Here is a 24,467-nt window from a genome sequence, read left to right on the forward strand (position 1 = left end):
ACTTGAGAGAGAGGAAGAGAGTGAGAGAGAGCATGAGAGGTTAGAGGGCCAGAGGGAGAAGCAGACTCCCCACTGAACAGGGAGCCCAATGTGGGACTTGATGCCAGGACTCCAGGATCATGACCTGAGCTGAAGGCAGTCACTTAACCGACTGGGCCATCCAGGCTCCCGGACAATTAATCTTTGACAACACAGGAAAGCATATACAATGGAAACAAGACCGTCACTTCAAAATGGTGTTGGGAAACATGGCAACATGTTTGCATGTTGGCAACATGCAAAAGAATGAAACTGAATCACTTTCTTACACCATGCACAAAAATAAATTCAAAATGGATTAAAGACCTATATGTGAGACCTGAAACCATAAAAATCCTAGAAGAGAACATAGGCAATAACCTCTTTGACATCAACCTTAGCAACATTTTTTCTAGATATGTCTCCTGAGGCAAGGGAAATAAAAGCAAAAATAAACTACTGGGACTACATTAAAATAAAAAGCTTTTGCGGGCAGAAGACATGAACAGATATTTCTCAAAAAAAGATATCAGATGACCAAGAGACATATAAAAACATGTTCATCATCACTTACCATCAGGGAAATGCAAATCGGAACCACCAGGAGGTATCACCTCATACCTCCCAGAATGGCTAAAATCAACACAAGAAACAATCATTGGTGAGGATGTGGAGAGGAAGAAACTCTCTTACACTGTTGGTGGGAATCCAAACCAGTGCAGCCACTCTGGAAAACAGTATGGAGTTTCCTCAAAAAGTTAAAAATAGAGCTACCCTGTGACCCAGCAATCACACTACTGGATATTTACCCAAAGAATAAAAAAACACCAATGCAAAAAGATACATGCATCACTATGTTTATAGCAGCATTATTTATTTATAATAGCCAAGATATGCCAGCTTCCCAAAGTGTGCATCTATTGATGAATGGATAAAGAAGAGGTGGTCTGTGTATATACATATAATGGAATGTTATTCAGCCATAAAAAGGAATGAAGTCTTGCCAATTGCAATGACATGGACAGAGCTAGAGAGTATTATGCTAGGCAAAATAAGTCAAAGAAAGACAAATACTGTATGATTTCACTCATATGTGGAATTTAGGAAACAAAACAAATGAGGAAAGGGGAAAAAGAGAGAGAGAAACCAAGCAACAAACTCTTTATTATAGAGGACAAACTGATGGTTACCACAGGGGAGGGGTATGGGAGGTTGGATTCAGGAGTGCATTTGTGATGAGCACCAGGTGTTTTATGGAAGTGTTGAATCACTATATTGTACACCTGAAACCAATATTACACTGTATGTTAACTAACTGGAATTAAAAACTTTTTAAAAAAGACTCTCTGTAGAGCATTTAGAATAATGGCACATAGTAAATGCACACAAATTAGTAACTAATGGTAAAATTACTACTCATAATATTAATACTATGATATTTTGTCTTTTTGTGGTGGTACTCGATAGTTTATATGGAAATTTCATATATATTATTTCATTTGATTCTTATCAGAAATGAGGCAGACAAGAGACATTATTCTGTTTATTTTTGTGACATTTCTAAACATGAGTCACAAATACTGAAAATATGGAAAGCAGATTGTCTTTTTTTTTTTCACACGGTCCTCTCCTTCCCAGGGCAGAATAAATGCTGCATGTTAATCTCGAGGAAATTATTTTGGGTAAACTTGAAATCCAATCACCTAAATAGAAATTTATAATAAACATGGACCATTGTATTCTTTTAGAAATCATCAAGAAGTTTAAGAGCTTTTTAAAAGAATGTTCCAACCTTAATAATGTAACAGTAATTGTTATGGCTTATTGAGTGCTCACCTTGCAGAACACATTAAGCAATGTACATTGTCATCTTAGTTAACATTTATAACTCTCTCATGATATGGGTTTTAATAACCCCTTTCACAGGTGAAATTCAGAAGTTTAGAAACTTCCCCAGGGGCTCACTATTGTTATGACAGGGATTCAAATACAGATCTCACTTGAAAGTCAGTGTTCTATACTAGGCCATGCCACTGTGCTATGCTATCTTCTAGCTTCTTAGACACTAATAAGAACTGTTATATCCTTGCGCATAAAAACAAAAACAAGGGGACTACTCTTTACTCACTTAATCATGTTTTTAAGCAAAGCTTGAAAGCACCTAAATTTGAAATGACATCACTTACTTTAGAAGAAGCCTACTGAAGTTCTATTTAAACTAGCTAATAGTTTGCTTAGAGAAATGCTTTGCTTTAAAGGCGGAATTAGAAACTACATTTGATTCCATGCAAAAGGTTACAAAATAGACAAGAGTAAAAGTGTTAACAAATGTTAATATGAACTAGAGCAATACCTACATCTCAAGGAAGCAGGAAAACTGTTTTCTTTGCTGGCCTCAGCTCACTAAATCAGCATCAGAGGTGAAATTATAACTCAGACTTTTGATTTATATGTTCTATGATCAAGCAACACTGCCTACTAAAACTTTTGGGTTGAATGGAACAGAGGACATGATTTATTTAAATATGTAAAGCTAAAGTTTCCTTTGACCCAAATACTTTTCTCTTGTGCTTTCTCAGTTGGCAGGGAAAAAAAAAAAAAAAAAAAAAAAAATTAAGCCCGGACTATTTCTCGACTGTGTAGCAATCTGAACTTATTTTTCAAATCCTTGCTTGTGTTTCATACATGCTATAAAATTCAGTTATACAGAGAAATTAATTGTATTTCAACAGTTTTCACTAGAAGCAAGAACTTTATTTAAATCAGATGACATTTTGAGATTTTTTTCCTAATATAAAATTGTAAGGATATGTTTTTAAATGAACAGAAAATTCTTGGAAGTTTACAAAAAAAAAAAAATGAACAGTGGTACCCACTGGGGAGTATTATTAGGAAATAGGGAAAATCTTTTCAACCTAGTGCACAAAAACAACAAAGACTCTACACTCCCTATTTTCTTTCCCTTTGTCCAAGTTTATTTAGAAAGTTTAATAAAGGTGAAAATTCAGCTGATGGATAAAGAGGAGGGCAAAGAGCCTGAATTTTTTCCAAATGGGAGAACTAAGCCTTGAATACTTGGGATTGGGAATTGTTGTACTGAATGTATGTGTCAAGTTTTGGCAGTCATTTTGCTCTCTGAATATCAGACATTGTCTACTCTGCTTTATTTTCTGATATTCTCACAGATAATATTTGATATGGCCATCTCTCTCCTAGGCCCCCCCCCAAAAAAGATAAGCCATAAAAATAATAAAAACCATCAAATTTTTACATATTATAAAAATGTGTAACTTAGAAAATAAAAGTCTCATAATTCCATTCCTGGAGGGGTTTGTGGGGGGGGGTGTGCTTATAGAAATGTGATCATAATTTATATAAATGTATATGCATGTATATATCTATACATACTCATATAAAGTACCAGGCACATGGAAGCCATTTAGTTAGTTTCTGTCTTACTCTTTGTAGACTTAGCAATAGGCCTGTGTAAATTGTTGGTCTTTTCTCCTACCACCCTCCAAAATAAGCATAGATATACCAACTTTTTAGAGATATTCAGAAACAAATTTTAAAAGTGTCTGTATTTTGTATTCTTAGAACATGTTTTATCAGCATAAGGAATTATTAACATTAAAAAATATGAAATCTGGGGGTGCCTGGGTGGCTCAGTTGTTAAACGTCCGCCTTCCGCTCCAGTCATGATCTCAGGATCCTGGGATCCAGCCCTGCATCTGGCTCCCTGCTGAGAGGGAAAGCCTGCTTTTCCTCTCCCACTCTCCCTGCTTTTGTGTCCTCTCTCACTATCTCTATCTCTGTCAAATGAATAAATAAAATCCTTTTAAAATTTTTAAAAAATAAGAAATCTAAACAAACCAAAATGCTTACAAATGAGGCTCTCTAGTATCCAAGCATATGTTCTATAAAATACCATGTCCTTTGGTATTAATAATTTAAACTTGCCAGGAATCAATTGTCCAGGGTAAAATATATGTTATATGTACACATACGCATGCGTGTATGTATATGTATATGTAATATATGTTAAAATATATGTTATATATTTTTAAGGATGGGATGCTGTTATGGACTGGAAAGATGTTCTGTCTGGAGGGGAAAAGCAAAGAATGGGCATGGCTCGCATGTTTTATCATAGGTAAGTATGTCATCATTGTAAATAAAAAAAATCTTTGGACAGGATTCAATGTCCTCACCTTTAGTTTAAAATTATCTTCCTGGGTCAGGGCGCCTGGGTGGCTCAGTGGGTTAAGCCGCTGCCTTCGGCTCAGGTCATGATCCCAGGTCCTGGGTTCGAGCCCCGCGTCGGGCTTTCTGCTCAGCGGGGAGCCTGCTTCCTCCTCTCTCTCTGCCTGCCTCTCTGCCTACTTGTGATTTCTCTCTGTCAAATAAATAAATAAAATCTTTAAAAAAAAAAAAAATAAAATAAAATTATCTTCCTGGGGGATGGAGGGATGGACAAAATGAATGAAAGAGAGTGGGAGATACGGGCTTCCAGTTATGGAATGAATTAATTGCAGAAAAAAGGCACAGCATGAGGAATATAGTCAATGACATTGTAATAGTGTTGTCTGGGGACAGACACAGCTACGTTTGTGTGAACATCGCCTAATGTGTAAACTTGTCCAATTACTATGTGATATACGTGAAACTATACAACTGTGTGTGTCAACTATACCCAAATAAAATAGAAAGAAAGGAAAAAAGGAAAAACTAATGCTTTAGAATTTACAGGTTCAATATTCTTGTTATTTTATTTCATGTGTTGGAAATCTCCCAGTACTTTTTCCTATTTTTTAAGTTGAGCAATGTTGGATGACAGAATTAAATTCACATATATCCTATGTTTGAAAGGATTATTACTAATTTTAAAATGTAATGATGATACATAACTACTGTTATACTGGGGTGAACACAGTAGGTAGGCATTCAATACTACTTCTGAATTAAATTATTAAATTCAAGCTAAATTAACTTTTCAAGCACTCAGTAGCCTATTAAGCTCCTCTTAAAAATCAGACACTTATCTAATGCAAAAAGGAACCAGCCAGCACAGGTCTTAATAGACTCAGAAAAAGAGAGATACAGGAAATAATTTCTCCTGATAAAACTTCTCTCTGCAACCAGCTTCATAGCCTTTTGAGGCTCAAGGATATCAAACACAAGAAGCTGGTAAGAAATATTAAAGCTATTCTGAAATATTCTTATTTGTCCTATTCTTCTCTGAAAAAAGATCTCTCTGTCTCTGTCTGTCTCTTTCTGTTAATCTTAGGCCTCTGGCAATGAGAATCAGAGTTGTATGCAAAGCAGAAGGCAGACAAGAAATACATTACTCAGTTTTAATAAACCATTTTGGGAAAAAAAGAACTAGAGTTATGTACATGAACGCCTAAATGGCACAGTTTATGGCTGTATACTGGGGCAGATGTGACACTCTGAAGGAGTTACAATAGAAGCAGAAATACTTTTATAGTGAACTTTAATTAAAGATAATGATAAAAGGAGCCATAGATGTGTGTGTGTGTGTGTGTGTGTGTGTGTGTGTGTGTGTGTGTATGTCAAGGAAGCCTCATTAAATACTTAGCAGCTAGTTAGCCCTCACTTAGCAATCAGTTGGCTATCAGTTCTTTAAAAAAACCTTTTATTATGGAAAAAACATCAAAACTCCATCAAAGAAAAAATTGTAAGTTGAATCCCCACATTCCCACCACACTGATTCACCAAGTGTAGCATTTTACCACACTTAATTTTCCTATATTTTCTTGATGCCACAGTTTTTAGGAAAAAAATGCCATGATATTTGGGATTTGCTTTAAAATGCTTCAGAATTTAAAAAAAATAGAAAAGTTAAGTCTTACATAATAGCTACCATTATATAGCTAATCATCACTAATAAAACTGATAAAAATTGAAGTCATCTAATACCAGGCTCATATTCAAACTTTCACTAGTTGTCTCAAAAATATTTTCATAGTTGATTTGTTCAAACATATTGAATTTTGTTGTTACATCTTTTAATCATTTTCAGAGATTTCTTTTTTTTTTTTAAAGATTTTATTTATTTATTTGACAGAGAGATCACAAGTAGACAGAAAGGCAGGCAGAGAGAGAGAGAGAGGGAAGCAGGCTCCCTGCTGAGCAGAGAGCCCGATGCGGGACTCGATCCCAGGACCCTGAGATCATGACCTGAGCCGAAGGCAGCGGCTTAACCCACTGAGCCACCCAGGCGCCCCTCTTTTAATCATTTTCAAACTAAAGTCTCTGCTACTCTGTGCCCCACCACCACCACCACTCACCCGCCAATCTTGTATGTCATTGACTTGCTAAAGAAATAGGGTTAGAGATAGAGAACAGAGGGTTGATAGAGGGAAATGAATGGGAGATGAGCTAGATGGGTGATGGGAATCATCACTTGTTATGATGAACTGAATGTTGTATGTAAATGATGAATCACTGAATTCTACTCCTGAAACCAATATTGCACTCTGTGTTAACAAAGAATTTAAATTAAAAAAAAAGAGAGAGGTATAAGAAAAAAAAAGAAATATAGTTGTACCATAAGAAGTGCTCATTCTAGATCCTCTGATTACTTCCTTATGGAATCTTTTACCTCTTTCTTTAATCTCCAATTTTTCTTGTAAACTAGAAATTAGAGCTAAAAGCATAATTATATTTTAGTTTAGACTTTAAAATAATATATTTATCTTTGAAAAAGGAACATATTTAAATAATTTTATTAAAATATAATTATACGTTCATTTCATAAAGGTAGAAAATTTAGATAAGTAAAAAAACTATTATCTCATTACCTATGTTAAATAATAAAAATTCAGGTAAATTTTAAAGAAAAAATTGGCTTTATTGAACAATTTATGAATAAGACAGCAGCTCATCTAGCAAGTAGAGAGGAGCTCCAAAGGGATACAGAAAGGGAATAGTTTTTAAAAGCAGGGTAAGGAAGTTATGAACAAATTCACCTCCTATGGGGAGTCTAAAGGGTCTTATTAGGTTGATTACCTCACCAATGTTGACCAAGAAAATCTAGACTGACCAGTTCAGATTACATTCCTGGGGAAGGTTGAACCAGCAATCAGGTTAGATAGTAAGCCCCAGTTTGGTGACATGGACCTAGCACAAGTGACTCTATTTTGGGCCTGTAGGTGTCTGGCTGGAGTTTTTTTTAATGAGAAAATATATTGTGTTAATAACATGGTGTTTTGGAATTTAAGAAACAAAACAGATGAACATGGGGAAGGGAAAGAAAAATAAAATAAGATAAAAAACAGAGAGGGAGGCAAACCATAAGAGACTCTCAACTATAGAGAACAAACTGAGGGTTGCTAGAGGGGATGTGGGGGGAGGGGAATGCGTGATGGGCATTTTGGAGGGCATTTGATGGAATGAGCACTTTGTATTCTGTACAACTGATGTAACACTAAGTTCTACCCCAAAACTAATAATACACTATATGTTAACTAGATTGAATTTAAATAAAAAATCTAAAGAAAAAGAAAAAAAAAACATGGTATTTATAATAATGTGCATGGTTAACTAAAAAATATAGCAAGCTAATTTGCATCGACATGGATGGAACTAGAGAGTATTATGCTAAGCAAAATAACTCAGTCAGAGAAAGACAAGTATCATATGATTTCACTCGTGGAATTTCAGAAACAAAACACTAGGTGCTGTGCATTAAGGAGGGCACATGATGTGATGAGCACTGGGTGTTATATGCAGCTGAGCGGTAACTGAACTCTATATCTGAAACTATTGATGTACTATACGTTGACTAATTAAATTTAAATAATAATAATAAAAGAAACAAAACAGATGATCAAAGGGAAAAAAAGAGAGAGAAAGAAGCAAACCAAGAAAGAGACTCTTAACTACAGAAAACAAAGTGATGGTTACCAGAGGAGTTGGGTGGGGGGATGGGTGAAATAGGTGAAGGAGATTTAGAAGAGCATTTATTGTGATGAGCAACGGGAATTGTATGCGTTGAATCACTACATTGTATACCTGAAACTAATATCATACTATAGGTTACCTAACTAGAATTTAAATAAAAACTAAAAAAAAAAAGAATATGGCGAGCTAAAAAATTACAAACCAAAATTTGCTACCTCAGAATTTTTAGCGCAATGTATGTTAGAATGCCCCTTTCTTAGATGATGTGGTGAGATTCAAGAGTAAACTTTACTCTTTGACGTTTATGACCAGCTGTTACCCACTATCACCCTGAATCTGTTTGAGCCTTGTCCATAAATATTCAGTAATATGATCACCAGCATACTTGGTGAAATATAATATGATGGGATGTAAAATGTGACCATAAATTTCCCACTGTGTCAGTGTGTTAATAAAATAAACACTGTAACAAAGTGCAAGAGGCATTAATCTCAACCCAAAGAGATTTTTAAGTACTTGTAACTGTAAACAAATAGTTGATACTTGGTATTTAAAATATTTTGGGGGACGCCTGGGTGGCTCAGTTGGTTTGGCGGTTGCCTTCAGCTCAGGTCATGATCCCAGCGTCCTGGGATCGAGTCCCGCGTCGAGCTCCTTGCTCGGCGGGGAGCCTGCTTCTCCCTCTGCCTCTGCCTGCCATTCTGTCTGCCTGTGCTCGCTCTCTCTCCCTCTCTCTCTGACAAATAAATAAAATCTTAAAAAAAAAATTTTGGGATACAATGTGAGACTAAATGAACATCAAGTTTCAAACATACCAATAGAAAGAAAATTTAATGACCTATGGAAAGATCCATGAAGATGAGCAAGTTGTTGAAAAGCAGAATCTGTTGAGGAAAAACAAAATAAAAGAGAAATTTTAAACCCAGTGAGAGAAAAGTAAAATAAGGAGGACTGCCTTTCCTCATCCTAAAAGGATTAACGAGAAGATTTGAATTACAGTATGAAAGACCTAAGCTAGCTAAAATGGAGAATTTTGGTAGGGATTATTAAGTGTCATAGTAGTACACTCTTTTTGAGAGGATTTTAATTTTAATGTTTAAAGAATGATCAGAAAAGTTCTGTCCTAAGAGGAATAGATTAGATCCTTCACAAAGATCCCTCTTCTGATGTTACACCAAAAGAAAAAGAAAGGAAAATCAGAGAAACAATATTCTCTAGTGTTTTATTTAGTTATATCAGCCCAGATTCCAGCTATTGCTTAATTTAAGTACAAACACACACACACACACACACACGTGTGCGCGCGCACACACCAGTTCTGCCAAGAAAACAAAACTATGGAATCTATCTTGCATCTGCTAGCCTAAGGATTACCATGACCACTGAGTGTAAGATATATACTTTATTTCTAATTCTAAGATGGCATCTCTTCTCTGTTTACCTCAAAGCACTCTGAAAAATGACACAGTATAAAAAATAACTAAATTGCTAAAAAGAGATTTACACAGAAAAGGAAATATTTATCCCAAATTGTTCTCTTTTATTCTTCCTTTCTTCTTCCTTTTTTCTACTTAAAAAAATTATACACAAAACTGTAACCAAGTCTGAGACAAAGAAATAGTGCTTAATACTTAAACAGAACAGTAACCAAAAGCCAATCAGCACAACTCTTTCTGTTGATGCTAGGGGGACTCTCCAGTGGTCTTGCAGTTCTTTGCATGGAGAGCTCACTTTTGACTAAAAGTGACTTTTGACTCACTTTTGACTAAAAGTGACTTTTGACTAAAGTCAAAGGGGGTGTTAAAGCTACCTTGACTTCTGCATCTACTTGCCTTGACTATCCTCCCTGGAATAGGTAACAGGATCCTATTAGTAAACAAATCCAGCTTATAAAAACAAGTTAAAGTGCTAAATAAGTATGCTGAAGGAGAAATTATTACTGGCTTTCATGTTCACCTTCTCATTGTCATTTATTTTTAAAGATCAGAATATCTTCATGGAGGAAATTGTCCTGGTAAATACTTGATACTGATTTTCAGCTCTGAAATAAATACTGAATGACAGTGCATGAGTTGACCTTTGGTCCCATTAACAAAGCTAGTCATGTTGCTGAGTACCATATATGTACCTAAATTCCAGATAGGCTTGAAGGAAGACAGGGAAAGGAAAAAAGAAAGATAAGAGCAAGGGGGTGCTGAGAGGAAAGGAAGAAAATAAACAGAAGGAAATGGTAGCAAATGTTAGGTGCCTCTGAATGTAGTAGATAGTCATTTCCAAAGTAAAAATCAAGCTAAAAAAAACTTAACTGAGTATAATCAGAAAAATATTTACTGATTTCTTTTTCCCTTAAGAATTTGATTGCAGGGGTGCCTGGGTGGCTCAGCGGGTTAAGCCTCTGCCTTCAGCTCAGGTCATGGTCTCAGGGTCCTGGGATCCAGCCCCGCATCAGGTTCTCTGCTCAGCGGGGAGCCTGCTTCCCTCTCTCTCTGTCTGCCTCTCTGCCTACTTGTGATTTCTCTCTCTGTCAAATAAATAAATAATTTTTTTTTTTTTAAAGGGAATTTGATTGCAAAGCAGGGTCTCAGTGTTACCAGGTTAAATGCCTACTCTGTATTTGTCAGATTAGGCATACCATTTTTGCAGAATCTTGTAGCAGTGTAATTCCATTAATCATGCTCTGGTACTTACATGGTTGGTAAAGTTATCTTCTCAATAAATCTTTGCTAACAAGGCTTTTGGCCTGTTTGATAATTAGCTACTGTAATGTATTTTTCATGCAATTAGTCAGAACCTGTCACCAGGAATGAACTTGCCTTCTGTGGGAAAATGCACTCAGTGACCTGCCTCATCTTTCTTACGTCTCACACCCATGATTCACTCATCTGCATAACAATAAAGCCTATTGTATAGTGAACAGGCATCCAGAAATCTATTTAAAATTAAAGAAGATTGTAATATTCTAATCCAAAGAGGGAAGATGACTACTCTTTTGCTTTATCATTTATCACCTTTAATAATGTCATATACTCTTTTGCTCCTTTAAAGTTAACATTGCAGGGTACCTGGCTGGCTCAGTTGGTAGAGGATGTGACTCCTGATCTTGGGGGTTGTGAGTTCAAGCCCCTATGTTGGGTAAGCCCCCATGTTGGGTATAGAGCGTACTTAAAAAAATAAATTAATGAAGTTAATGTCCATGTAAAGACTTATAATTCAAATAGGAAAATCATTCATTTATTTGTGTTTATTTTTTTCGAGACCAAAATATGCATTGCTGGATGAATGTACCAGTGCTGTCAGCATTGATGTCGAAGGAAAGATATTTCAGGCTGCAAAAGGCGCTGGGATTTCCTTACTATCTATAACACACAGGCCTTCTCTGTGGTGAGTGTTCCCAATGTTAATTTGCAATAGATGGTTTTTCTTTATATTTTTCAGAGAATAACTCTGCCTAAACTTTCACTATAGAGCATAGACTATTTCACTTATTTTCTACCTATATTTCTATTAAATTGCTCACTGGTAGTGTAGATACCCTAAAACCTAACATTGTAAGATTAATGTGCTATTTGAAAATGGTTATCACATTCCAATAATTCTGAAAATAAATTGAAAAATTGCGTGATATTTTTTAACTGAAAATATTCATAATGCATAGCATGTACTGGGAAAAATATATTTCTGTAATTTTATATCATCTTTTTAGCCCTTTTTTCAAAATCCAGGAAAAAAATTCCACAATTTAATATTCTCCCAAATGATTAAGTTGGAGAAAACACAGGGGAAAAAGCTTTTCTGGGGGAGGAGTTTTGTTTTAAGGAAAAATGAATGAAAATATTTTCTAAATAACAACTCATTAAACTCAATGGGATTTCCCCTATTTTTTTTAATAAAGATTTTATTTATTTATTAGACAGAGATCACAAGCAGGCAGAGAGTGAGAGGGAGAGAAGCAGGCTCCCTGCTGAGCAGAGAGCCCGATGCGGGGCTCGATCCCAAGACCCTAGGATCATGATCCGAGCCGAAGGCAGAGGCTTCAACCCACTGAGCCACCCAAGCACCCCAAGGATTTCCCCTATTTAAAAAAAAATAACACCTTTTACCATTCCCCTACTTTTCTACTGATTCATCACATAATAATAGTTGCTATTGCAGATTCAGCACCTATTCTGTTCCAGGTTCATTTTATTTAAGTCTCGTAACAACTCTATATTGAGTATAGGTAGTCTAATTAGACCCTTAGAGATGAAGAAACTGAGAATTAGAAAAATGAGGAAAGTAACTTCCATGATCACACTCTCTATACTATAGTATGCTGCTCTACTTATTATAAGGAACTTGAAATGCACTGTATATGTAAGCCATAAAAACACTTGTTCATTCATAGTATACTCATCTACTTGGATATTTGTTTCTTCAATCAAAATCTTTTCTTTTGATATATTAGTAACTACAGTGGACTCTGTACACGTTAGTCTCGTCTTTCCCAAGGGACAGAAAAGACTTCTCTCTCTCCATAGCAGGTGGCTAATCACATTCAATGCCAAAGCTCTTGTCATGTACATGATTTCAAACCTAGGCTGAGTAACAAGCTTTATTGGAGTTAATCCTGGAAGCCATTCTAGACTTTCCACTGTATAGGGAATGTTTACTTTAAAATTATGAGTTAACTGAGTATGCAGTTCAGATCAGGCTTTCATTGTTTAACATTCTTTGATTCTGTGTTCTACTTCTGTTGAGTAGATAGTAATCTATTTTTACTCTTTATTTAAACGTTCGAATTTTTCATAATTTTTTCCCACAGAGAGGTGACCTGAAAATAGAGCATTTCATGAAGTGACCTTTTCTATAGAACTGTGGAGTTTGTCTCTCTGTCATTAAGAACTAATTGGCATATGGAGTGATAAAAGCCTGACTTACTAATCTCTCCAGAAGCAGTCTGGATATAGTCCAGGATAAGTACATGGCAGTGAGTGTGATTCCTCTGACTTTTCCCTGGAGAAAATCAAGAGGAACTGGATCTTTACAACACATTACATCGGTCTATAAATCCCCAAATCAGTGACAACATAGAATCACACCAGAAGAACTCTTGAGCCCTTTCTGGTATGGACTTGTCATTTCCATACATGCTTCCTAATTGATCACATGTTTGGATAACATGGACTTAGTCTTAGTTCTGGTGCTTTTTCTGACCTTGTCAATAGATTTACTATGCTATTCTGTCATTCAATTCCTTATTCAAGTAACCTAAAGAGCCACTGAAAATATATTCAACCATTTTTTTTTCTCATAAGGAGCAAATAGGTTTTTGTTGTTGTTGTTGTGTTTTTAAAGATTTTATTTAGAGCAGTTTTATGGTCACAGAAATATTGAGAAGAAGGAACAGAAATATCCCATATGCTCTGCCCTCACAACATGTATAGCTGTATTATCAACATTCTCCACTGGAGTCATACATTTGTTATGACTGATGAACCTACATTGACCAATCATTATGACCCAAAGTCCATAATTTACATTAGGGTTCACTCTTGGTGGTGTACAATCTAGGGGCTTGGACAAATTAATAGTTGCACATATCCATCATTATAGTATTGTACAGAGTATTTTTACTGTTCTAAAAATTCTCTATGCTCTTTCTATTCATTCCTCTCTTCTTTCAAGATAAAGATACTATCTTTAATATCTCCCTGGTTTTGCCTTTTTCAGAATGTCATAGAACTGGAATCATATAGTATGTAGCCTTTTCAGTTTGACTTCTTCACTTAGTGATAGTCACTTAATTTTTCTCCAAGTCTTTTCATAGCTTGATAGCTCATTTCTTTTTAGCACTGAATAATATTCCATTGTTTGGATGTAAATAGTTTATCCATTCACCTTCTGAAGGACATCTTGGTTGCTTCCAGTTTGGGCAATTTATAAATAAACCTGCTAGAAACATTCATATAAATGTTTTTAGGTAGACACAGGTTTTCTCAGCTCCTTTGGATAAATATCAAGGAGTGCAATTGCTGGATCATATGGTAAGAGTATGTTTAGTTTTGTAAGAAACTGCGAAATTGTCTACCCAAGTGACTGTACCTTTTTGCAATTCCCACCAGTAATGAATGAGTGTTTCTGTTGCTCCACAGCCTTGTTGGCATTTGGTGTCATCAGTGTACTGGATTTTTGGCCATTCTAATAGATGTAGAGAGGACAAATTTTTAAAGCAAGTAACAAAATATGTAATTTTCTGCCTTTTAGCAAGAGAAATGTGTTTTTAATTGCAGCTATTTATAGTGCATTTTCCTATAAAACTAAAAATCATGTTACTTCTGCATTACAAATTAATTTAGACATTGTACATTCAACACATCTATCATTTCTTATTAGTCTTTCTCCCTAGATGAAATTCTTATTTTTCCTGAAAAGATTTCCATAGAGAGAAAAAAATATATTTTCCCCAGGACAACAAAGGGGTAATTGTTGATTTAAAGATTAAAATCAATTATCAGTATACAAAGAGGTCAAAAGGTACAAATACTTATTAAATTATTTGTTTCTTGGATAGAATTATACCCCTGGGGAAAATAATACATTATGTGTTAATTTAAAAATTTTTTTTAAAAGAATTATAGCTTTATACCTACCACTTTCCTAAGCTTGATCCTTTAATACAGGAAGCCTACAGATTATTACCAATGAGCCTCAGTTAATATAGTATCTTCCTTGAAAATCCTCTAAGTCAAACCCTGAAATATTATTTTAGCCCATTATATAGAACATACCTTTGAATCTCAGGTCATGAAACACCCATACATTTTCTTCCTCCCATGTAGAAATCAAATAATGTTGTGGGACTGGAGTGACGAGCCAAACCTTCATTATACATTGAAGATAGAAGTTGCCCAAGATCAGAACTATTGCATTCTAAAATTACTCCCAGTTGTAATCCAACGTTAAGAAAGTCCAAGAATATTAAAAACAAGATCATTAATCTCTGTCATATGTTATCAAACACATGAACTTTCAACTTGAGAGTGATTTTTAGCCTTTTAGACACAGTTTAATACAAGGTAATTTCCTCCTCTTACAACATGATCTATCCAATCAGAATAAGATGAAACCAGAGGTCCTTCAGTCAATGAACAGATAAACAAAGTGTGTAAAATCATGCAGCGGAATATTATTCAGCCATAAAAATAAAGGCAGTGCTTTAGGCAGCCATAAAAGGCATAAAAGCCATAAAGGCAGCCATAAAAATAAAGGCATGTGTTAGTAAATACATGCTATAACTAGATGAACTTTGAAATCATTTTAAGTGAAAGAAGTTAGTTACAAAAAGCCGCATATTGGGGCGCCTGGGTGGCTCAGTGGGTTAAAACCTCTGCCTTCAGCTCAGGTCATGATCCCAGGGTCCTGGGATCAAGCCCCACATCGGGCTCTCTCCTCAGCGGGGAGCCTGCTTCCCCCCCACCCCTCTCTGCCTGCCTCTCTGCCTACTTGTGATCTCTGTCTGTCAAATAAATAAATAAATCTTAAAAAAAAAAAAAAGCCACATATTATATGATTATATGTATATGAAATGCCTAGAATAGACAAATCCAGAGAGACAGAAAGGAGACTGATGGTTGGCAGGGACCGAGCAGGGACTGGGGCTGCTCATAGGTATGGGGTTTCTTTTCGGGATAATGAAAATATTCTGGAATTGGATAGTAGTGATGGTTACATGAGCTAGTGAATCAACTAAAAATCACTGAATTTTACAATGAAAAGAATGAGTTCATGGTATGTGAATTATATCTCCAGTGTAAAAAACGAGGTAAATCTACTTGAAATAAACCCACTGATGATAGTAAATAATGACAGATGAGAGCTTAAAAGGGATCAAGAAGCAGGAAAAACTATAAGGAAAAGAGAGGAAAACTGGGGACACATAAGAACATGGGCCACTTCAGCATAGTGACAAGATGGAGGGGCTCAGCCATGCAGGGCCAACTCTGCTAGCATTATTCTCTCCACGCATCCCCCACAAATCCCCGAAACCAGAGTGACTTTAGCCTCTCCTTAGGACAAGATGGACTGTCTCCTGTCTCATCAATAAAATTATCTCTATGCTTCTCTGAAGTTTCTAATTATGAACCAGAGCCATGAGAAAGGAAATTACATTATAAGAAAGCATGGAAGTATCTTTAAAAGATTTTTATCGAAGAGTTCATTTTTTAAAGGTGTTTTAAAACTTTTTTTTTTAAATATGCTCCACACCCAGCATATTACTCACAACCCTGAGATCAAGACCCAAGCTTAGATCAAGAGTCTGACACTCAACTGCCTGAGCCACCCAGGCATCCTTGAATTTCCTTTATTTTTATTAGGTTTTTTTTTTCCCCTGTATAACCTTTAAAATTTTTACTTTCTTTCCTCAGCTTCCTTTCCATATTCCCATTCTAACTAAGCTTTGTTATTTACTCAGGAGTCATACTGGGTTTGAAGATAAATTAATTAGATACAAATAGCATGTCTTCCTTAGCAATTCATATACATTCAGGATATAAAAGAAATTTAAGATAAGCAATAGAATTTCCAAGAGATCAATGACTTCTGGGGTTAAAAAAAAAATCACAATATTCAACCTCTTATAAGGGATTCTTGAAAATCAAATGTAAAATAGGCACCTTATTTAAAATTTGCCTTTGAATATCAACTGGAATGATAAACCTAAAATGGCTTTTCACAATTATTGCTAATAATATTATTTCATTTTAATTATGCAGGAAATACCACACTCATTTATTACAGTTTGATGGCGAAGGAGGTTGGCGCTTTGAACAATTGGATACTGCTATCCGCTTAACACTGACTGAAGAAAAACAAAGGCTAGAATCTCAGCTAGCTGGAATTCCCAAAATGCAGCAGAGACTCAATGAACTATGTAAAATTTTGGGAGAAGACTCAGTGCTGAAAACAGTAAAAGACAAAGATGAGACATCCTAATTTGTTTTGACATGTTTTAAAAGTTAATTTTTAGCTAAAGACTCAGTCTGTTACAGTGCATGCATTGTGTTTAAGCTAAGCTCAGAGAAAAAAGAGGAAGTAAGAAATGTTTTATAAAACTTTAGCATCAAGGAAATATATGATCTGACTTTTCAGAAGAAAATAAACAAATGCATTATGTGAGATTAGTCATTTTGGCTTATACTAATTCCTAGCAAAAGTCTAATTCACCCCGTCAAACAGGATTTTCCGGGTGAATTTATGAAGAATACCAGATTTACTATGTGTATGTGATGTGTCTGAGGTGCTTAACAAACATGGGAGATATCTTGAGAATGGAACAACTTAAGAACAGCATATGGTTTGAAACAAGGTGCATAAAATTAGAAGTTTGAGTAATGTTTCAGTCCATTTGTGATTATTAGTTTAATAGGTAGAATTCATGTTCATCATTACTCGCCAACTAAACCCTGTATACAAAATAGCTGACAGTCTGATAAATAATTTCAATATGAAAAAATTATTTAATGGCAGTGGTTGAAAGAAAGAAGCATGGCTCTACATGTATAAAATGTCATATTCTTAAATTTTAGATTTTGAGCATCTTACTATGGGCACATAACAAATTAGTTTTAAAGAGAACCTTACATATTTGCTAATAAACTCGTTCATTTTAAGAAGAGAATTGCCAATACAGAAAAGGAATATCCCAACAATGTGTGTCTTAGCCTGTTACTTTGCTCAGCAGCATTATCTACTGCAACTTCTGTCCAGAAATACTCAGCTTGGTTTTGTTCTAAAAGGAGGAATCCATCACATTTTTAAATAGCAGTGCTATAATAAAATATAGAGATTCTCAAAATCACAGTAGTAATAAAATGCAATGAAATAACACTTTATAATTTACATATCCTTGTTTATATCATTTCATTTTAATTCTTGTGGCAATGTTTGAGGCAACTATTATGTACCTCGTTCACTTTTGAGAAAATTAACACTCAGACTTGCCTTTATTATGCAATTTATTTAGGGAAGATCCAAGATCAAATGAAGTTCTGATTCCTTATCCAGTTCTATTTCCACTTTCCACTATCATCCTTGAAATCTAACTGGGCTATAATATCAATAAAACTTAGATGAGATGTTGAAAAAAAATAAATTTGGTAATGTTAGTGGTATTATTATTTGGTTACAAGGTGTGGAAATTAAATACAAAGTGGAAAGAAAGGTCATTGGGCTGTGATTTATTTTATTTTTTTTTTTTTAAAGATTTTATTTATTTGTCATAGAGAGAGGAGAGCGAGCGAGCACAGGCAGACAGAATGGCAGGCAGAGGCAGAGGGAGAAGCAGGCTCCCCGCCAAGCAAGGAGCCCGATGTGGGACTCGATCCCAGGACGCTGGGATCATGACCTGAGCCGAAGGCAGCCGCTTAACCAACTGAGCCACCCAGGCATCCCTGGGCTGTGATTTAAAAAGAGCCAAGAAAGCAAATTTTTCAGCAACAATGCACTCATATTGAATATTAACATACCTCTACAGCTAGCAATCAGAAGGGAAATTCATTGTGTTATAGGTAAATTTAGTATTTATTGAACATAATGAGAAAGAATCTGCATGGAACAGTCCATATAAAATAAATCTTACCTATTCATGTGCCCTGACGTTGGAAGTACACAAGCCAGAACTGCATTTTAATCTCCTATTGCCTATGCCACCATGTTGATAGGCCAGGAAAAATGAGAATGATTGGTCGTTAGTGGTTTGGGGTTTTATTTACATATTTAGACACAACCATAATCAACGCTAAGTCAGTGATTCCCAGACTTTCTCAAGTGTAGAGGACCTAGAAGTCAATCGTGATGACTGTAGTTGAACAGCATGACATTTTCACATTTTCAACTCTGCCGTGCTAATTAAGACATTGTTAGTTATCAATAAATGTAACCATCTCAAGTGAAGGAATGCAGGATAAAATCCTGCTCAGTACATCTGTCTAGGTTTTTCTGTTATTATCTCTAGGTACTCGTATTCTTTTGTTAGTTACTGCTTCTTCCTGTTAGAAGAGTGAAGTGGGGATTCCTGGTTTGAGAAAATGCATGGAGCCAAAACTTAAACCTGAAAACAATGATCCATTAATCTTAATGTCTATATTAGCAGTTACTCAGTTTATGCTGCGGTAGGGAACAGCGTGAGGCAAGTGTCTTAAGCTAACTTTTCAAGGTACAAGAAGAAAATGAAAAGTCCTCATTTGAAACATATGCATAATTTCCATGCCTTAATTTTCACAATTTGAAAAAGAAAGCATTTAGGACTTGATATATTGTGTTTTGAAACCTAGAAACAAATGCCAAAACAAATATTAGATTTGTAATTAACCCTTATTTGATACCTCCTACCAATGAGCTGAAGTAAGATTCATTACAATGTATGGGATTTAAGGATGTTTACAATTCTGTACTAAAACTGTACACACTGTAATTTAAATGTTACAGTTCTAAGAAAAACATGTTTTACATGAGGTTTTTTGTGCCTGTTTTCTGAATTTTCATCAAGGACCAATATCCTCTAATTTGGAGGGGAAATATCTGTGATTTGAATTTGTATTGATGTACCATTTAACTATTTCCAAAATGGTCCAATGAGTATACCATATTTTACTATTCTTGTAGTTGTATTTTATGAAAAAGGTGAACATAGTTGAGAAACTAAAGAGGGTAGATGAGGAAAGGAAAAAGAAAATATTTCCATTTTCAAAGTACTTTTACCATGTTATCTATTTGCCCAAATTTTTTACTTCTAGGATTTGGGTGTTTTGTCGAAGAAAGCTATAAGTTTAGTGGAGCTTAGATTTGTAAATGGGCACTCTTTGGCTAACTTCTGAACTTGGAAAATAAGTTGCATTCTATGAAAATGTTGCATTTTATTTCTTCAGCATGTATTGTTAGGCCGAGCATGAGTCTAAAATAGTGTGTGTTCTTGTAAACACGGCAATGTTTAAGAAAATCCCTCTCAAGGAATCTCAAGGAAAATGATACATCCTGATATTTAAAGCAGGTTTACATTTGTTTACAATAGGAATGGTTTTCCCTTGACAATAATTTGAGTTTTGTGTCAAATTTTGCTCTGTCAGTAAAGGAATAAGTGAATATGTTAGTTTTTTATTTGAGACCTTTGTCCCAAGTATAATTTCATATTTGGCAATAGGCTTAGCCTATTAAAGTTGTTTGGAATAATTTTTTGATTCCATAAGCCCAGAAAAATTTGTTACTTACTGGAACCTAGACCTGGAGAATGTTACACACTTCTGAGATGTGCAGAAAATGGTAATGATTATTAAACCATTGATTAAGAAATATCTTTGATAGAATTACTTTATGGGCAAATAGTATTCTCATTTAGAAATGTAAAGTACTTTCATATAACCCAGGGTATTGACATTTCTGCTGATATACCTTTAGGTATGTGAAATATGTTTTAGAGCTGTACTTGTCATGTTTGCGACGTCAGAACTTTCAGATGGATGTATAAAATATTTTTACTAAAAGCAAATTCCTTCTTCCATTGTCGGTGCCTTTCTTGACTACCAAGTACTAAAGTGCTTTATAGGTTTTATTGTGAAATTTCCAAAACCAGTTATCTACACTTAAACACATGGCCTGTGTTAATGAAAGCAAGTGAGAAAAATGTCCTAAGGGTAAAAGTTACTATATAGCTAAGCTAGAATGTGGCTATGTGTGACTACTCTATAGTATAGTCTCTGTCCAACGAGCAGTTACTTGAAGGCAACATTTCTTGTGAATTCTTTAAATCATCATCAAAACCATTTGATTAATCAAAGGAATTACAAATTGTTCCAGGGGTAGAAAATGTCCTATTTTTATATTTTAAATGACTGTTGGCTATGTGTCTACATACATCTCACTTATAAGTTGTACAATATGCAATCTTTTTTTAGGTAAATATTTTTAAAATTATTTTTATTAACATATAATGTATTATTTGCCCCAGGGGTCCAGGTCTGTGAATCATCAGGCTTATGGATTTCACAGCACTCACCATAGCACATACGATGTGCAATCTTATGTAGTACTATGAACAACAGTTCCCAAATAGTTGCTTAAACATTTATTTTCTTTATTAATTCAACACACACTTACTTATTAAGTGCCAGCCTATGCCAGGCACTGTGCTAGGTTTTACGAATAAATAAAATATGGTCCTTGTCCAGAGAAGTTCACTGTCCACTGAAAATTAGGAAAATTAGTACCTTGAGAGGAAAAAGTTGATAGCTACTATATATAATTTACCAAGAAGGCACAAAGCATTGCATATACTTGACTCACCACATCTTCACTAAACTGTAATTTAATAAAAGAGGAAGGTGACGACAGAAAGGTTAAGTAATTCATCCAACCTCATACAGCTATTAAGCTATAGAATAGAAATCAGAAGCTAGCAATATTTGATTATGAAGTCTATGCAACTCCCTATCACTTTCCCTTTAATTAGTTTAGGTCAATTTTCATTATAACTTTTAAACTCTAAAGTTGTAAGTATATTTTTCACTGGCTCAAGGTTTCTGATTAACCAAACGTGCATTTTTTTTTTCATCTAAAAAGGAAGCATCACAGAATTTATATATATATATATTTTTTTAAAGATTTTATTTATTTGTCAGAGAGAGAGGAGAGCGAGCGAGCACAGGCAGACAGAATGGCAGGCAGAGGCAGAGGGAGAAGCAGGCTCCCCGCCAAGCAAGGAGCCCGATGTGGGACTCGATCCCAGGACGCTGGGATCATGACCTGAGCCGAAGGCAGCCGCTTAACCAACTGAGCCACCCAGGCGTCCCCAGAATTTATATTTTCATTGTTTTTATTATAAATGTTGGATGCAGTCATATGGGAGAAGAAGAACAAAAGGCAACTTTTCAAATGTTTTGAGGAATAAAAGTTCAAACTGGTTAACATTCATTCATTTAGTAAATATTTATTGACGCATTCAAGGTACCACGTACTGTGTTAGGGATTCTAGGTGAACAGCACAGACCCAGTCTCAGTCCTCATGAAACGTTTTAGTATGCCAATACTAAACAACTGTATGCCCGTTAGATGTTGTGGTCCTGTCTAAATGGCATCTTTGTTTTGTAATATCTTCTCAACTCTTTTGTTATTTCATGCCTACAACCACTCTGTTGCAAGATTTAAGCAATAAGCATTTTTCTGGCAGCGGGATTCCCTTGATTACACATTTAAAGGCTTCATAATCCTCATGCCCTCTAACTTGGTCTAAATGACAAGGTCCAATAGAACCAGTCTGCAGGGCTGTATCATCCTTCACCAGGAGGTGCTCCTGTATTTAGCATGTTGCCTTGAAACCTGAGAAACATTAGCTTCTCAAGTTCAGGTCATGTAAAGTGAACCAGTTTGGGACAATGAAGAGTATCTCACTAGTGTTTACACAGAATACAGATAACTGTAGCAGGAAAGTTCCAAAAAGCAAAAATAAGATTAAATTGAAAATAAATAATAAGTAATTATAAAAGTGAGTACACAAGTCTTCTAATGTTAAGCACATTGAGAATTATATGCTCTAACTCAGTACTTGTTACCCAATGTAGAAAACAGTGATTAAGTATTCACTTTATGTTATGTTATTTAATACCTATAATATAGATTATGCAACAGTGAAATAATGAAATATTAAACATTGATGACTTGTCAAATCATTTAATTGTAGTTAGTTTAATCCATATAAAATAGGAGGCAACCCTATATATCAAATATATTATTTAACTTTTATCTCTTGAATATATTAAATTTAATAATTAAAATGTATTGGGTCTACAAATCCCTTTTTAACTGAAAAATATAAAAGCTTATTCTAATGAATATATATAAAATGAATGTGAATAATATGAATATGTATGTACATATGTAGTTATACACATATAAAAATAGGACACATACTTTTTTTAAACCCCAAATGGAACATTTACAAAATTTGATCACTTATCAGGCCACATAATAAGTCTTGATAAAGTTCAATCAATTTCTCTCTGGGAAAAAAAAAAAGGAATTGGGCCTGAACTTCATGTAAATGTATAAAACTACAAAAGTTTATGCTAGAAAAGTGCCTTGGGACTCACATAAGGATGGGGTAAAAGGAGTCCTATAATAAGATCTCATTTTTTTTGGAAAGCTACTATTAAAAAAAAGAAAAGAAAAAACTACTATAAAGTGACATTTTGCAACATGCAGATATTGATAACACAAGTGTGATAAACAATGATGAAGCAAGTGTCAAAGCCCCTTGTTCAGGCTAGCTGCTTCTTCCATACGACAGCCTTCCATTCACAAAGGTGATGTGTAGATAAGTGAGGTTAATGCAGATCCAAGCACAAACATATATTTTTCTGCAACCTAACACACACACACATACATGCACACACACACACAAATTCTAGAAGTTTAATATAGGAATACCTGGGTGGCTCAGTCAGTTAAGTGTCTGCCTTCGGCTTGGTTCATGATCTCAGAGTCCTGGGACTGAGCCCCACATCAGGCTTCCTGCCCAGGGGGGAATCTGCCTCTCCCTCTCTTTCCGCGCTCCTCCTGCCCCCCGCACTCCCATTCTCTCTCAAGTTAAAAAAAATTAAAAATTAAAAAATTAAAGTTTAATACAAAAACAGCACAATGATTTTGAGGACTTAAGTAACAAATTTTTTTTTCTATTGTGATAAAAAAACGTAAAGTTTACTATCTTAAACATTTTCAAGTGTACAGTTTAATATTGTTAAGTACATTTACATTGTTGTGAAACAGCATCATCTTACAAGTTGGAAGCTCTATACCAATGAAGTAATAGCTCTTCTTTCGTTCGCTCTCCGGCCCCTGGAAACCATAATTCTACTTTCGATTTCTGTGAATTTGACTATGTGAGGTACTTCACACAAGTGGAACTGAACAGAATTTGTCCTTTCGTGATTACCTTATTTTGTTTAGTATAATGCCCTTAAAGTTCATCCACACTGTGACATGTGACAGGATTTTCTTCCTTTTTAAGGCTAAATAAAACCCATTGTATGTTTGTGCCACATTTTGTTTATCCGTTTTTCCATTGATAGAGTGGGTTGTGTCTGCCTTTTGGCTATTGTGAATAATACTGCTATGAACATGGGCGTATAGATATCTCTTTGAGATCCCACTTTCAATTCTATTGGGTACATAGCCAGAAGTGGTATTGCTGGATTGTGTGGTAGTGCTGGTTTTAATTTCTTGAGGAAACTTCATGCTATTTTCCTTAGTGGCTGTATCAATTTACATTCCTGCTGACAGTGGACAGTGGTTCTAATTTCTCCACATCCTCACCAACACTTGATATATTTTAATAGTAACCATTTTAATGGGTGTCAGGTGATATCTCATTTTGGTTTTGATTTGCATTTCTGATGACTAGTAACTTGAGCATCTTTTCATATATTTCTTGGCCATTTGTATATCTTCTTTGGAGAAATGTATACTCTGAATAATGTCTTTTTTTTTAAATTAAG

General features: G+C 35.1%; 1 protein-coding gene across 2 annotated transcripts in view; it reads left to right on the forward strand.

Moving 5' to 3' along the window:
* The window catches only part of ABCD2 (ATP binding cassette subfamily D member 2), a 67,508-nt gene extending 49,344 nt beyond the window's left edge, over window positions 1-18,164 (forward strand). For both annotated transcript variants that reach the window (XM_047742380.1, XM_047742379.1), the window contains exons 9-11: window positions 4,087-4,171; window positions 11,200-11,325; window positions 16,698-18,164. In XM_047742380.1, coding sequence (XP_047598336.1) covers window positions 4,087-4,171; window positions 11,200-11,325; window positions 16,698-16,917 — 431 coding nt within the window. In that variant the 3' untranslated portion in view covers window positions 16,918-18,164. The remainder of the gene's footprint in view (window positions 1-4,086; window positions 4,172-11,199; window positions 11,326-16,697) is intronic.
* Window positions 18,165-24,467: the final 6,303 nt, after the last annotated feature.

Source organism: Lutra lutra, chromosome 8 (genome assembly GCF_902655055.1).
Source record: "Lutra lutra chromosome 8, mLutLut1.2, whole genome shotgun sequence".
Lineage (NCBI taxonomy): Eukaryota > Metazoa > Chordata > Mammalia > Carnivora > Mustelidae > Lutra > Lutra lutra.